General features: G+C 39.2%; 1 protein-coding gene across 1 annotated transcript; it reads right to left on the bottom strand.

Annotated features, from left to right (window-relative positions):
* Positions 1-1716: 1716 nt before the first annotated feature.
* Positions 1717-2109, bottom strand: LOC114612285 (60S ribosomal protein L30-like). Its single transcript, XM_028757243.1, has one exon. The coding sequence runs from the start codon at positions 2107-2109 to the stop codon at positions 1762-1764; it is 348 nt and encodes a 115-aa protein (XP_028613076.1). The 3' UTR covers positions 1717-1761.
* Between the last annotated feature and the right edge of the window lie 11390 nt (positions 2110-13499).

Genomic DNA, 13499 nt, shown 5'->3' on the forward strand with positions numbered 1-13499 from the left:
TGGGCATAGGTGGAAGAAGAGAACCTTGACCGCATGAAGGCTGGCTGCCCCAGGGGGTGGGAATTTTAAGGGTGGGGAGGTGGGAGTGGGGGGGTAGATAGAGGTTACATCCACAGAGAAGAAGGAGGAGGGGTGAGGGGATTGGGGGTTCCTGGGTGGGTGGGGGATGGGGTAAGGGGACAACATAGGAAATGTAAATAAAACATCCAATAAAAATAAAAAAAAGATAAATGAACTTAAGAAGACAAAGTTTCATTTAAAAACAATTTGAATACTAGAGCACTTGCAATGTTACTGCGGCTCACCATTGTCAGGTGCATTAGCTCATCCTTTCTCAAGACTTTAGGTATTTTAGATTTAGATTTAGATTTAGATTTTCTTTCTCTCTAAGAACATAATTTTTGTGACCCTTTGACATCTTAGTTCCTAATTCTTCATCTCAGCCAGTTATCTACCTTCACATCATTCAAACGTCACACAACCCAACTCAACCTGAGGCCTATACAGACATTTACTATGGTGGTGAGACCTACTCTCACCACCCCTTGCAAATCATTTCTGGCCTCAAGCACTCACTTGCAATGATGGTGCAAGTATAATATCCGACCATTCCCACTCTCTAAGTGTCACTGCCCCAGATCTATCATTACCAATAACACAAGCAGCACTCCAGTCATGCTCTCACCAGCAATAAAGCTTTCTCTGAAATCACATCGCCCATTAGCCCAGCCTCCTTTCTCTGGTTATCTCTGAGTCAAGAAATCTGTGATCTCCTTTGAACTACATGCTAATGAACCTTTCCAAATGAGCATTTGCTGAATAAGTGAATGAACTGGTAGATTTTCTTATCACCTTTCCCTTAAATCTTTTTCTCAAATTCATGAGATTGGGGTTTAGATATTGATCTTTCAAAGGAAAAGTGACTTTCTGGATATGTTGAAACGAGTTACTGTCCATGACAGTTTATATTGATTGTCAATTTGACAAGAGCTAGAATCACTATGGGGGGGGGGGGGTGATGAGAAGATCCAGAGTAGGCAAGACTGCTTTCTATGCAAGCATGAAGAACTGTGTAGATTCTCAGAATGCATGTAAAACAGTTGAATGTGAACAGCACACTCTTGTAACCCCAGGTCTGTGTGATGGTGCAGGTAAGAGGATTGATTGAGTTTGCTGGCCACTCAGGCTAGCTGAAAATGTCAGCTCCAGGTTGAATTAGATACCCTATGTCAAAGAAATGAGACAAAGAATGATAAAGCAGAAAACCTGATCTCTCCCTCTGGCCTCTGCATATAGACAAGGATGAACAGGGGCATATACATACAGTGTATATGTGCATATGCATGCTATAGAATCATTTCGTAGAGAAATCTCTGGGCATATCTGTGTTTTCTTGACTAAGTTAATTGAGGAAGGAAGACCCATCCTAAATGTACTGAGCTTCATTCTGCATGCTGGTGATTAGACTGCATAAAGTGGTAAAAGCTAATGGGTCATGAGTTTTTGTCTCCCTGTGCTTCTTGATGTTAGATCACTGAGAGCAGCTTCCTCTAGGTCCTGCTACCATGCCTTTTTGGGGGGGTGAACTGCACCCTGGAACTAGGAGCCAAATGAAACTCTTTGTCTCTTAATTTGTTTTCTTTTGTTGTTGTTGTTTTGTTCAATATATGCAACAAGAGCAACAGGAAAAGTAACTAACTCTCTAAATTTTTTTTCCAAAAGAAGCTCTGGCAAAGTTTTATTAAAGGAAAACTTTCTTGTTCACTTCTCACCAGTCTGCTCTGGCGTGCTTCTAATAATATCAGAATCACCTGGGTCAATGATAGCCAGTGTGCAGACTCTGTAGTACTTTCCACAAGCTGTGCCCAGTTCAATATTATTGCCACTGTAGTGATGGACACCAGTTTTAGCCAACATGGCATAATATTCTATTTCAGATTTCCTCAAAGCTGGGCAATTGTTGGTGAGGATAACCAACTTCTCGTTGCCTTGTCTGATCATCTTCAGAGTCTGCTTGTACCCCAGCACGTACTTTCCACTTTTCATAACAAGCTGGAGCCTAGAGTTGATTGAGTCCAGAGACTTTTTTGTCTTCTTTGCGGCCACCATCTTCCTGCCTTAGGTGCGAGACAGCCCCCAATCCAGAAGAGCTCACTCCCTAACTCTCTAAAATTACTGTGGGAGACATAGTTCAAGATCTAGAGGCCCATAGCAACCACCCAGTCTGCTTCCCTCTCGTGCTCTTCATCATAGCTGTCAGGTAACATGGAAACTTGAGAGACTTGGAAGAGACTAGTATATTTTTATATGATGTTTATTTCCGTTCACAACAAAAGTGTGTATGTGATGATGTAAATAATGAAATAGCATGAAAGAACTAGACAACCCACACAAAGTCACCTTTCTCTCTCTATTTAAGGTAGAAATGGAAAAGTGTATCTTACCCTGCAAAATCTACTAAATTTGGACATAAAAAATAGACTAGAAAAATGTTAAATCTGCTCAGATTTCTAATGTTACCTACTGTCTTCAAAACTGTTCAACCACCTGTCTTCTAAAGATATATGTGTGCCTCTTCAAACCCTCTGGCTCCACAAATCCTGAGAAACTGTGATGTTGCTTAGTAACTGTCTGTCTTGACTATGACTGGTGCCCCTTGCCAAGGTCAACAAGCCCTACCTTTTAGTTTCCTATTGATTTGAACCTATTCCTTCACATATCAATTAAAATTCCCTGTAACTCCCCAATTACTGAGATTAGAGACTAGTTCTGGCTATGTTTCAAAACCTTTTTATAACATTATTCTATACCACTTTTCTCCTGACAGAATTCCATCATAAATTTCGTTTGAGTTCATGTCTCAAGATAAACTTCCATGTACACTGCTATGCTGACTGATCTTCATTATCGACATAGAAGAAACACCTGGGTACATCTATGAGGCATTTCCCACAAGGTTTAGCTGAAGTAAGAAAACCCACCCTAAGTGTGAGTGGCACCACTCCATGGGCTGGAGTCCTGGACTGAATAAAAACAAATCGGTTGAAATAATATGGACAGAACCAGCCATCCCACCCTCCTTCCTCTGCTCCTTCCCTATCATGATGGCCTCACTCCTCAAACTCTGAGCCGAATAAGACTTTTCGTCTGTTGCTTTCATTAAGTATCTTGTCCTAAGGCTAAAGCAAGGAAATCAGAAAACTGATAGCAAGAATGGGTCTGACCATGTGATTCATCAGTCTTTGGGGATACTTTGAAGGAGGAATGTGAAAGGGTTCCCTGGGAGGATACAAACAAGTGTCTATACATTCCAGTTCTTCTGACGTCAGACCAACTAAATGATTCCACCAGAATCCAATGTAGTGGATTCATGAGTTTATTGGAATCACGTGTGGGCAACAGGCTACTTCTAACACAAGTGACCCACAGGCAGAGGCCTTACTAAAAAGCTAACTCACAAAAGTTGCTTTCCTGAAGCTCTCTGCATAACTGCACAACCAGCAGGCAGCCTGACAGGTAAAAGAGTGTCTCTCAGCTGGAGACCTCTTCCCAGCTGTCAAAATTGTTTGTATAATCTTAGGGAGGGGACTTGTAAATCTCATATGTTTTAGGATCTTATAGGTTTCATTCAACTCAAGGAATGCTTCCACTTGGAACTTCCAGTTTTATTAAGTCTCTCTCTGGGAGATAATGTTTAAATTCAGAGAAAATCGCTATACTAAAAGCAATAAGCTATAGGAACCCGAGAATCCTGTAAGCAGAATTGAAGACCCTGTGATTGTTAATGATATTAGCACTGTTAAAGAGAAGCCTCTAGCTCTATACTCAGACAGTGGGAAAGGTCACCCCTATCAAAGGCTGCAATTGATGAAAATGAAAACTCCTTTGAAAGAAGGCAAAATCAAGAAGGCCACCACAGAGTTTTTATTACTATTATTGTTATTCCAAAATTACTTCCTTGGGAAGTGACTTGAAGGGACAGAAAGATGGCTTCAGCTGTGGTTAATGGAGTCCAGTTCTGTATTAAACTGTCTTCAGAAGTAGGCAGTATCATCAGTGTGATACTGGGTTTGTAGGCATGAAAAGGGAAAGAGTGAGGAACGATGAAAGCTTGCTGCGTGGTTTCAGAAAGCTACTGAGGCCAGTCAATCTAGGACAGAGTCAGAAGACAACTATGAAGAGTTGTTTTCAAAGCAACCCTGAAACAACTACATGAAGTTGGGAAGGTGAAACTGAATGAAGTTACCATGGGAAAGCACAATATGTAGATACCAACACCATGGGACTTCCATCCAGGAGGCTGAAAACAAAGAGATAAACTGGTTCAGGGCAGAGGCTTGTTGGCTTTGTATGTCTGGAAGGGTTGGGCTAACCAAAAAAGTTAAAGCTTAGCTCATCCCATCAAGAGATTCAGATGCTAATCATGGAACCTCAGGATTTTGTGTTTATCCTGCTGAGCCTCTGTCTTACACAGGCCTGTCTTTCCTTCCTATGCCTGCACACCTCTCTTTTAAAATGGGAAAGCTTAGTTCATGCCATTGGACATTAAAAGTATATAACTTGTATTTTTTTATTTTAAGGAAACTGATAGTAAAGAGATTACATTAAGTCTCAGAAAAGACTTTATACTTTTAAACAGTATTTTGACAGTTAAAAACTGTGGGGACTTTTGAAGATGAACTATGTGTATTTTGCATTGTGAACTGAGCATGAGACTTTAAGGAGGAGTGGTGGAAGATGGAATGCAATGATTTGAAAGTGATGTGTTTGAGTATTGACAGGGGATGGGCTTGAGAAGGTCAATCTTCATTGTCAATTTGGGAGGAGAAATTTATCTAAGAGAAAAACCTCTGGGCATGTGCATAAGAGCATTTCCAATAAAGTTTAATTGAGATGGGAAGACCCACCCTGAATGTAGGCAGCACCATTCCATATGCAAGGTTCCCAGAGAAGACAAGAGAAAGCAAATGGAGTCCTAGCATTCTTCTCTTGGCTTCCTGGCTAGTTTCAATGTGAGTAACCATCTAACCCTCCTGCTGCCATGGTTTCTCTATCGTGACTGAGAACCCTCAAACTATGAGCACAGATACATCTTTCCTAAAATTATTTTTCTTATGTGTTTACAAGAATGACAAGAAAAATAGCTAATACATGTAATGGGTAATTTTTAGAAATGCCACGTCGTGGGGAGGCTATCTAATCGGCAGGGCGGCTCTGCTTAGCTCCAGCAGCCATGTTCTGCACTAGATGTGACCAGAAGCCAAGCACATCACAGCTAGACACGGCCAGAGGCCACATGTGCCACAACCAGACCCACGAGATGCCACCAGCATAGCGGATGGCTCTGCCAATCCACCTGGCTGCCCCCACGATGCTTGGCTGAGCCTAAACCCGCAGTACCGGTGGAATGAGACTCTAAAAGCTTAAAGATTAAACAATAGATTTATATATTTGGAAATGCTCAATTAACAAGATGGCCACACAATTAGAATTGTTACCCAATATCTAACCTTTAGATATAAATTGTTACCCAGGACTGCTTTCCACCCACCCATCCTCCTCCATTGTTGCTACCTCTCCTTTTCTCCCCCCCCCTCTTTCCTTCTCCCAGCTCCACCTCCTTTTCTAACTGCCCAATCACCGAGCTCCACTGCGGATACATTGTAGCAGAAGATCTTGCTACAAATACAAACACACTTAATTTTACAGCTGTGATTCCTAATATCTCCCACTTTTTCCTATTTTATAACAATTTATGTTGCTTACTAGAGTCGACCATTAGGTAATTGTTCTTCTATCTAAGTAATGAGACCCCCAAAATATGTATCTGATCTTAATCATATTTATATTGCAGAATCATGCCAGGGAGAAAACAAATAGACTTGGATTAAAGAAAATAAATATTTGGGTGAAAATAAAATGTCATTGAAGCTATTAAGTTTGTGTGAATGTTAATGGGGAAAATGGCTATTGAGTTCTTCCTCCAAGAAAGTGAATAGGGACTGGGCTCATGTTTATGACGTCAAGACTTGAGAGGCTGAGGTGGGAAGGGGTCCACAAGTGCCAGGCCAGGATGAGCTCCAGAGTGATTTATTTAGTCTCAAACACTAAAAGAGAACAAAACAAAACCAATAAAATAAATACAACAAAGTTATGTTGGAGGAAGTATAAACCCACCACCAAAATGTAATGTTATCTGGAGAGAATCTCATCCAACAATTTCTTGCTATAAAATCATGACTTGGGCCATCTTGTAGATTGTTTTTCACTCACAACCACAACCTGGGAGAAGTAAGAACAGAAAACAATGTAGGACCTATGGTAAATTATTAGAAAGAGGTTACATGAAAATACCCTCTTTTTCCTGCAATAATAGTAACAGAAGAGAAATTAGTGCTATCCAATCTGACTATTTCAACTATGATTGTAAATTCATTGAGCGTATTAATGATTTATTTATTATTAAATGCTAAGAGATCTTGACCAAAATAATTATTTTGAAGATATTACAAAAAATTATCTCGCAGATAATGAATTTGTAGGTACTTTAAAAAAAACATGTATTTGCATGTTCTAATATAAAGTCTGTATAAAAGCAAATGTTTAAAGAGTGTAAAATCAGTTAGGAGAGCAGTTGCATTCTATAGAGGTTGGGAGAAAAGCTTGGAAAAATATTGCAATACATTAAAATCAACACCTTTCAAAATATTATACTGATCTTCTTACAGTTTCCAAAGAAATTTAAATTGTAATATTTCAGAGTTTTAAATGAATGTAAGTTATTTTCAAAAAATTACATATTCAATTGACATGTATTAATTTGAAGCTAAGAAATCTTTATTCATATTTTAGGAGATCATATGTGTTTTAGAAGTGTAACACACGGGGAGGAAAGGATATGACTATTTGATTAAACAGAATAGTTTATAAGAAACACTTATAGGGAATATCAAAATAGATATGTTCTTCTGTAAGCCATAGCGAGATATCCTAGCATATCATATTCTGAAGAAGAATCTGAATATATTTAATACAAAAATAAAGATTCCCAATCCCACAGAAATTTACTTTATATAGACACAGCACCTAATGGAATTGTTCATATTATAGAAAAGGGTCATTTTAGGCCAGAAAGTCTTTATTTCACAAAAAAAGATTTTGCAGACAGTGGTCATGAAGCCTTAGGATACATAGTCCACAGAGAAAACTATTCTTCAGATTTAAGAGGTTGAGGTAAAATGCATCTATTCTATAAGATGTACCTAGTCCATGTATATTTTGGCTAACTTGTGAGAGGTTCATATATTTTTTATTTTTCTTTTTTTAGATGTATTTGTGTATGTGTGGTGTGCATATGTGCTATGCATGTTGTATAAGTGCATGTTTACAAATGCATGAGCACACATGTATATGCATACAAGTTGTTCTACTTTGCTTTCTGTTGCTGTGATAATCACCACAACCAAAAACAACTTAGTAGAGAAAGGTTTATTTCTAGAATACACTTCCAGATCACAATTCATTGTTGAGGAGAGTCAAAGCAGGAACCAAAACAGAAACCATGGAAGAACACTGACTTACTCATTAGCTTGTACTCAGTTATAATCCCTATACAACTCAGGCTCATCTGCTAGGGATTGTATCACCCACAGTGGGCTAGACCTTCCTACAATTAGCATCAATGGGGGACAATCTTTTTCGGACATGATCATAGGCAAATCTGATTGGGGAAAATCTTTGATTAGGTGTGGGACTGTGAAAGGATATTCTGGTTCATGGCTGGGCAGGTGCCTAGAACCCCAAGACTCTGTGTGAGAACCAGCAGGAGTTCGGTGCAGCCCAAGAACCCAGGGTCCTGAAAAGCAGTCTAGTCCCCAAAGATTTACAGCCCCTCCCAAAGTAAACAGATAGAGGGTGTGACTAGAGGCCTCAGGGCCTAGGGATTTACATACTAATGAAGGCCAGAGAGCAGAGCAAATTAAACATGCCTCCCCAGATCCTCCCCCAATGCTCTCCAGATCCTCCCCCTTTCTCCCTCCCTATATAACTCGGGACTGCCCTGAGTTTTACAGGGTGCACATCCAAATCCATCCACCATCCACCATGACAATAAACCCTTTTGGAACCAAGGACTTCCTCGTGTTATTGGGGCCTGCCGCCGCCAAAGCCTCCAGGCTGCTGGAACCATAGACGTTCCTCCTGCATGTGGGACCAGCAGCAGTGGTGGAAGCCTCCAGGCCTCCACCACTGCTGTGGCTCTGTAATTTTTCCCCACAATTCCCAGGTGACTCTAGATTATATTACATTGACAATAAAAATTAGGACACATATTAAGGACAGAAGTTTATATCAACAAGTCTTCTTAATCATTCTTCACATTATTAATTGACAAAGGGTTTCTCAGTTGAACCCAGAGCTGGCCTATAAGGCTAATAAGCTTGTTCTGAGGTTTATTTGTCTCTGTCTTCTGAATGCTTGAATGATAATCTGGCTGCTGTACCCATCCAACATTGATGTTGGTGCTGGAGTTTCAAACTGCAGTTCTCATGTTTGCACAGTACCTCTAAGATTTTAGTCTTTCAATCTTCTTTTTATAGTCTACAATCAGGGTGGTCCAGAGTAATTCAATCCCTAGATATATGCAAAGATTTATAAAATAAAGTTTATTATGGGAAATAACCCACACCATTACAGAAGCAGAAAGGTCCCTCCCAGGATCTTGCCACTTACATGCTGGAGGACAGGAAAGCTGGCATTGCATATAAAGTCCTGAAGACCTGAAAACAAGGGAAGTTAACAAAGCAATTCCAAATGAGCAGACTCTATATGGCTGTGCCTGGGTTGCCCACCCACACTGGGTGAAAGTAGATCTGCTTTACTGGTTTTGTCTATTTAAATGCTAATATCTTCTGGAAATACTCTCACAGACATAACCAGAAACAAGCTATCTGTGTTTCTTTTAACCCAGGCAAGTACATACTAAAAATTAACCATCACAGTCTGATGAGCACAGCCAGGAATAAGAGCTCAAACGGAGGGCCAAATCTAGGTACTAGGAATGCGGAGGTCATGTGCTATTAGGGGTACATGAAGAGACTCAGCTCAAAACAGAGCAAAATAAGAAACATAATAACAACAAAAGCCTAGCCTGTCAAGCAAAACATTGTGGGGCAAGTGGTGCCCCACCTCTATATTTGTTTTCCTCCCTCACATCTCTTTTCAGAATAAATCATGAAGATACAGGAAACTTAGTAAGTTCTTTCTTTTATCCTTTGATATAGCTGCTGTCAGCTTCCCTGAATGGCTATCTTTTGCTTCACTATTTCCTTAGGTTTGAATCTAGCAGTCATTTTGTTAGACACCTCCCCTCACAGTGGGAGTTAATATTGATCGTCATGTTGACAGTAGCTGGAGTCACATAGGACACTAACCTATGAGGATGACTGAATCAATGTATAGATTAGATTAAGCTTGATGGGAAGATATGCCCTAAATGTTGACTGCACTATTCCAAAGGCTAGGGCTCCAGGGCTGAATCGAAGAAGAAAGTGATCTGAGCACCTGCTTTCAATGTTCAGCTCTCCTCTGCTTCCTGACTGTGTGTGCCATGTGCCATGTGATCAGTTGTCCAATACTCCTCTCATAGCCTCCCCACCTGGGTGAACTGTACCCTTAAACTGTGAGTCACAAGAATCCCTTTCTTCCCTAAGTCACTTTCCTCGGGTTATTTAATCACAGCATGAAAAGTCCCTCACACGCTCTCAGTATATTCCTTTTTCTCTTCTGGTAAAATTTCCTGAAGCTAGAGAATTCAGAAAAAGGAGGCTTGTGGGGCAGCTTAATGACAGCCTAAGGAGCCGCCCACTGATGGCTTTGTCCCGTTCCATCTGCCTCGCACTGCGTTAGGGAAGTAAATTTTAGTGTCTAGCCCCTCAAAAATGGAGCTCGAAATGGGGTTAAGGAAAAAAGTGGGAGTTCTTTGTCTTTCACCCTTCACGTTCCCCACTAATGTACCTTTCAAAATGGAAAGTGTAGGGGAACACTAATTCTATATTTATTGTGAGTAGACAGCCCTAATTTAGAACAATGGTTGCATTCATATTCCAACTTTAGTGCCAATTAAGAACATTATATTTGGTACTTATGGACTATACTGTATTACTACAATTTATTATTGTCTTGTTTGGTTCTCATAATAGCCTACTGTAGAAATGAAAACAAATATTTTTATTTCTACTTATAATTTAGCAGTTTAACTTCTCAAGTTTTTAATAGGATAAAATTAGAAACTAGAGCTAAGGTCCTTGAAATATTTATTCAAGAATCATTATTATTTGGAGAAATAGCCAACGAATCCTTGTTTATTGTCTCAAGAGAAGATAATAGTCAGCTTATTAAGCTATGAACACAGTGCATTTTATAAATATATATTTGTCTATTTAAAATTTAACACCTTTAACTAAATAAAGCATTAGGGATTTATCTTTCCAACATGAGATAGCATCAACAATCAAGCCATGCAGATGGCAAGCATCCTTTTTTGGAAGATTATATAAGGCTTTATGAAAATACCATCAGATGTAATTATAGACATCTTTTAAAATATATAAGGGATTTTAGGAAAGAGGTTCTACGAAATCCATTGCATCAAGGCCTGCTGTTTGTGCTATAGAATTAAATCTTGAAGATGGAAGGTCAGAAAAAAAAGTGTGTGTGGCCAAGGGGACAGTCAAGAAAACAAAAGGTTATATACTCTTTGGTCCTTTTCTAACCTCCTCTGTTTAAAGTGAATCTAGCCTTGAACTCAATAAGGTCTGAAAGGGATGTAGTTGAAAAGTTTATCAGTTAAACTTGAAATGGATACCAGAAAACCATATGACAGTTTAAGGAATTTTATCTTTATCATATGGAAAAATCAGAAAGATGTTCTAGATCTGGGATAGCTGTTACATGGTGTTATGAGGAATTAGGCTTTTTCTGTTAGCAACTCTGCCACAGATAGTAAGCAAGGATTATCCTCAAGGCCACAAAGTGACTGTTCATCAGTCTACACTCTGCCACATGGCTACTTTGAGCACCAAGGGAACTGGTGATTCAAATACTGGTCTTTGAGGCATCTGTAGGACAAAAAATATGGCAGAAGTTGCTGTAGAATGAGCCCCAGCATGCCTGCAACATAGTGTTAGACTCAAGTCTTTCTATAAAAAAAAAATTAATCTGAAGCAAATCCTGAGAAATGGGCCTAGTAAATGGTGAGATAATAGGACATGGAAGCCCACCATGAAAATTGTATAGGGTGGATGTTGTTGTTTTTCTCCTTGACAGTGTAAAATGCTATCAAATAAAATGGACCCAGGTAACATTCAAAGTCAGAGAATTGACAAATACACCTAAGTACACATTAAGTGCTTGAGGCCTGTATATTGGGTAACAGTATTATCACTGTTCCTTCTTCTGTGAAAGTCAATGTATATTTAAGCCAAGCCTTTCATTGTGCAAAGCTGCTCATGTTTGAGACTACTAGTTCAGCTAATAGACTGAAGAGGTAAAAGTTTGATAGTGTAGCCCCACCCCCACCACGCTGATCACTAGAATTAAGCCTGATACCTGTTTTTACCAGAGACATTACCTTTACCATCTGACAGATAAGGAAAAGCATATCACCTGTTTCACTTCTTGACAGAACACTTCTAGAAGGTGCCTGGCCACAAGCCCTCCATTATCTGCATCCTGGTTTACATTTAATTGCTTGTGGAATAAAGGAGACTGTCGTTTCATAGTACGTCAAGTTTAAAGTTGAAGCTTTTGTGATGAGCTGAGCAAAAGTAGTTGTTTCTGTGACAGACACCTCACCTGAATGACCACACTTAAGCTGCTGAAAATGAAGGTAGGCAATATATTGTATGAGAAAGATACGCACTCTTATGTTTTTTACAGAAAGCAAAAATTATAGTTGTGACTTGAATATAATAATCTGGACAAGATGAAAGACTTTCTAAAATAAATAAATAAGTAAATAATAGATAAAACTTAAAGGATATCATATTATTTAGTTCTCAAAATAAAAAACTCAGCAGTGACTATATAATATTTTTCATTTTCAGGGAATCATTGTTCCTTACAAAAAGCTTTTTAAATGCTATACAGGAATACATAATGATTTGATTTAATTAATTTGCACTTTGGGGATCTCAACTTTGCAGCTTAAAATTTTATAGGCACAGAGGAAACGAAATGTAATGTCCTTAGAACAGTTCTGTCCATGAGGAAGGGTCCCCATCACAACAATCCCACCTGGAAATCTTTCAGGCAGTGTGGTAGGGGACAAGCAATTGATAGAAGGATAGGATCAGACATTAACTAGAGCATGTCTCTGGGTAAGAAGGGCAAGCCCTGTGACAGTAAGATCCAGCCTGGACCTTAATCATCCAGCCAAGTGCTGAATACTGATGGCAGTGTCTTTGAAGTTTCGGCGTTATTATGAGAAATAATAATATGAGCAACGGTTACTCTGTGGAAAAGCTGGCGTATCACAAGAAAAGTGTTCCCTCCAGGGTGTTTTTAGACTAGCTGGAAAACCGTCACATCAGCTTGCTCTCCTTTTCCACAGAGGTTCTATCCGGGAAAACTCCATCTCTAAATGGCAGCTGTGATTTCTGCCACCTTCCTACTGGGAATTCTCAATATTCTTGTTTGCATTTTGCAAGTGTTTTCAGCTTCCATGGGGGAAAAGTGTTGTGAAATTACTATTATTATCTAACTCCTGTTTTCACCAGTATGAATTTCTCTGCAAGTGTTATTCATAGTTTCTATAAAAGCCAAACACAGAATGTTACCTTGGAGTGTTAATGAACCCTTAAAAAAAAATCACCCAGAATTGCTTTTGCAGTGAAGCCAAGGCAAAACAAAAGGCCATGTAGAAGGAGAATCAGAATGAATTTACTTGTCAATTTTGAAACCCTTTAAATGTCTCCCAAGATATCCTTGAGAAATAAATTATTAACTTAATTCATTTCTTAAAGAATAAGTGTTCATCCAAAGCTGGCCCAACTCTATTGTACCTTCTCATCCAATAAACATGAGTAAAGGCAGCACTGGTCTCCAAAGAGAATCCAGATGTTAATACCAAAGTGTATCATCAGCTGCAATCCACTTCCCCTTCACTTGCCCACACATGTGGATGTGATTCATTATAGAACTTATAATTTACCATCATTAATATATTCTTTTAAATGTTCTTTCCTCTTGAGTTCAGCCCACTAACCAGCTCATACTCAAATCTGTATCACAGTACCTAACAGCATTCCTAGAAAAAAAATAAACATAATCCATGCTCGATTGTTCATTGAACCAAGTCTACCGAAAGCTAGATATGATTATCTTCCATAGGTCAGTTCTAAATTACATTTAAAGTCACGTTCCTAGGGTACAAAATGCAACAATCAATGTTAAGGTGAAAAGGAGTGTCAGGTAGAAAGTCGGGTGCGAAGGCATTCTCT

This window comes from Grammomys surdaster, unplaced genomic scaffold (genome assembly GCF_004785775.1).
Source record: "Grammomys surdaster isolate TR1022 unplaced genomic scaffold, NIH_TR_1.0 126153, whole genome shotgun sequence".
Classification (NCBI taxonomy): Eukaryota; Metazoa; Chordata; class Mammalia; order Rodentia; family Muridae; genus Grammomys; species Grammomys surdaster.

Coding starts and splice junctions, on each gene's coding strand:
- LOC114612285 (XM_028757243.1), bottom strand. CDS start 2,109: ATGGTGGCCGCAAAGAAGACAAAAAAGTCTCTGGACTCAATCAACTCT.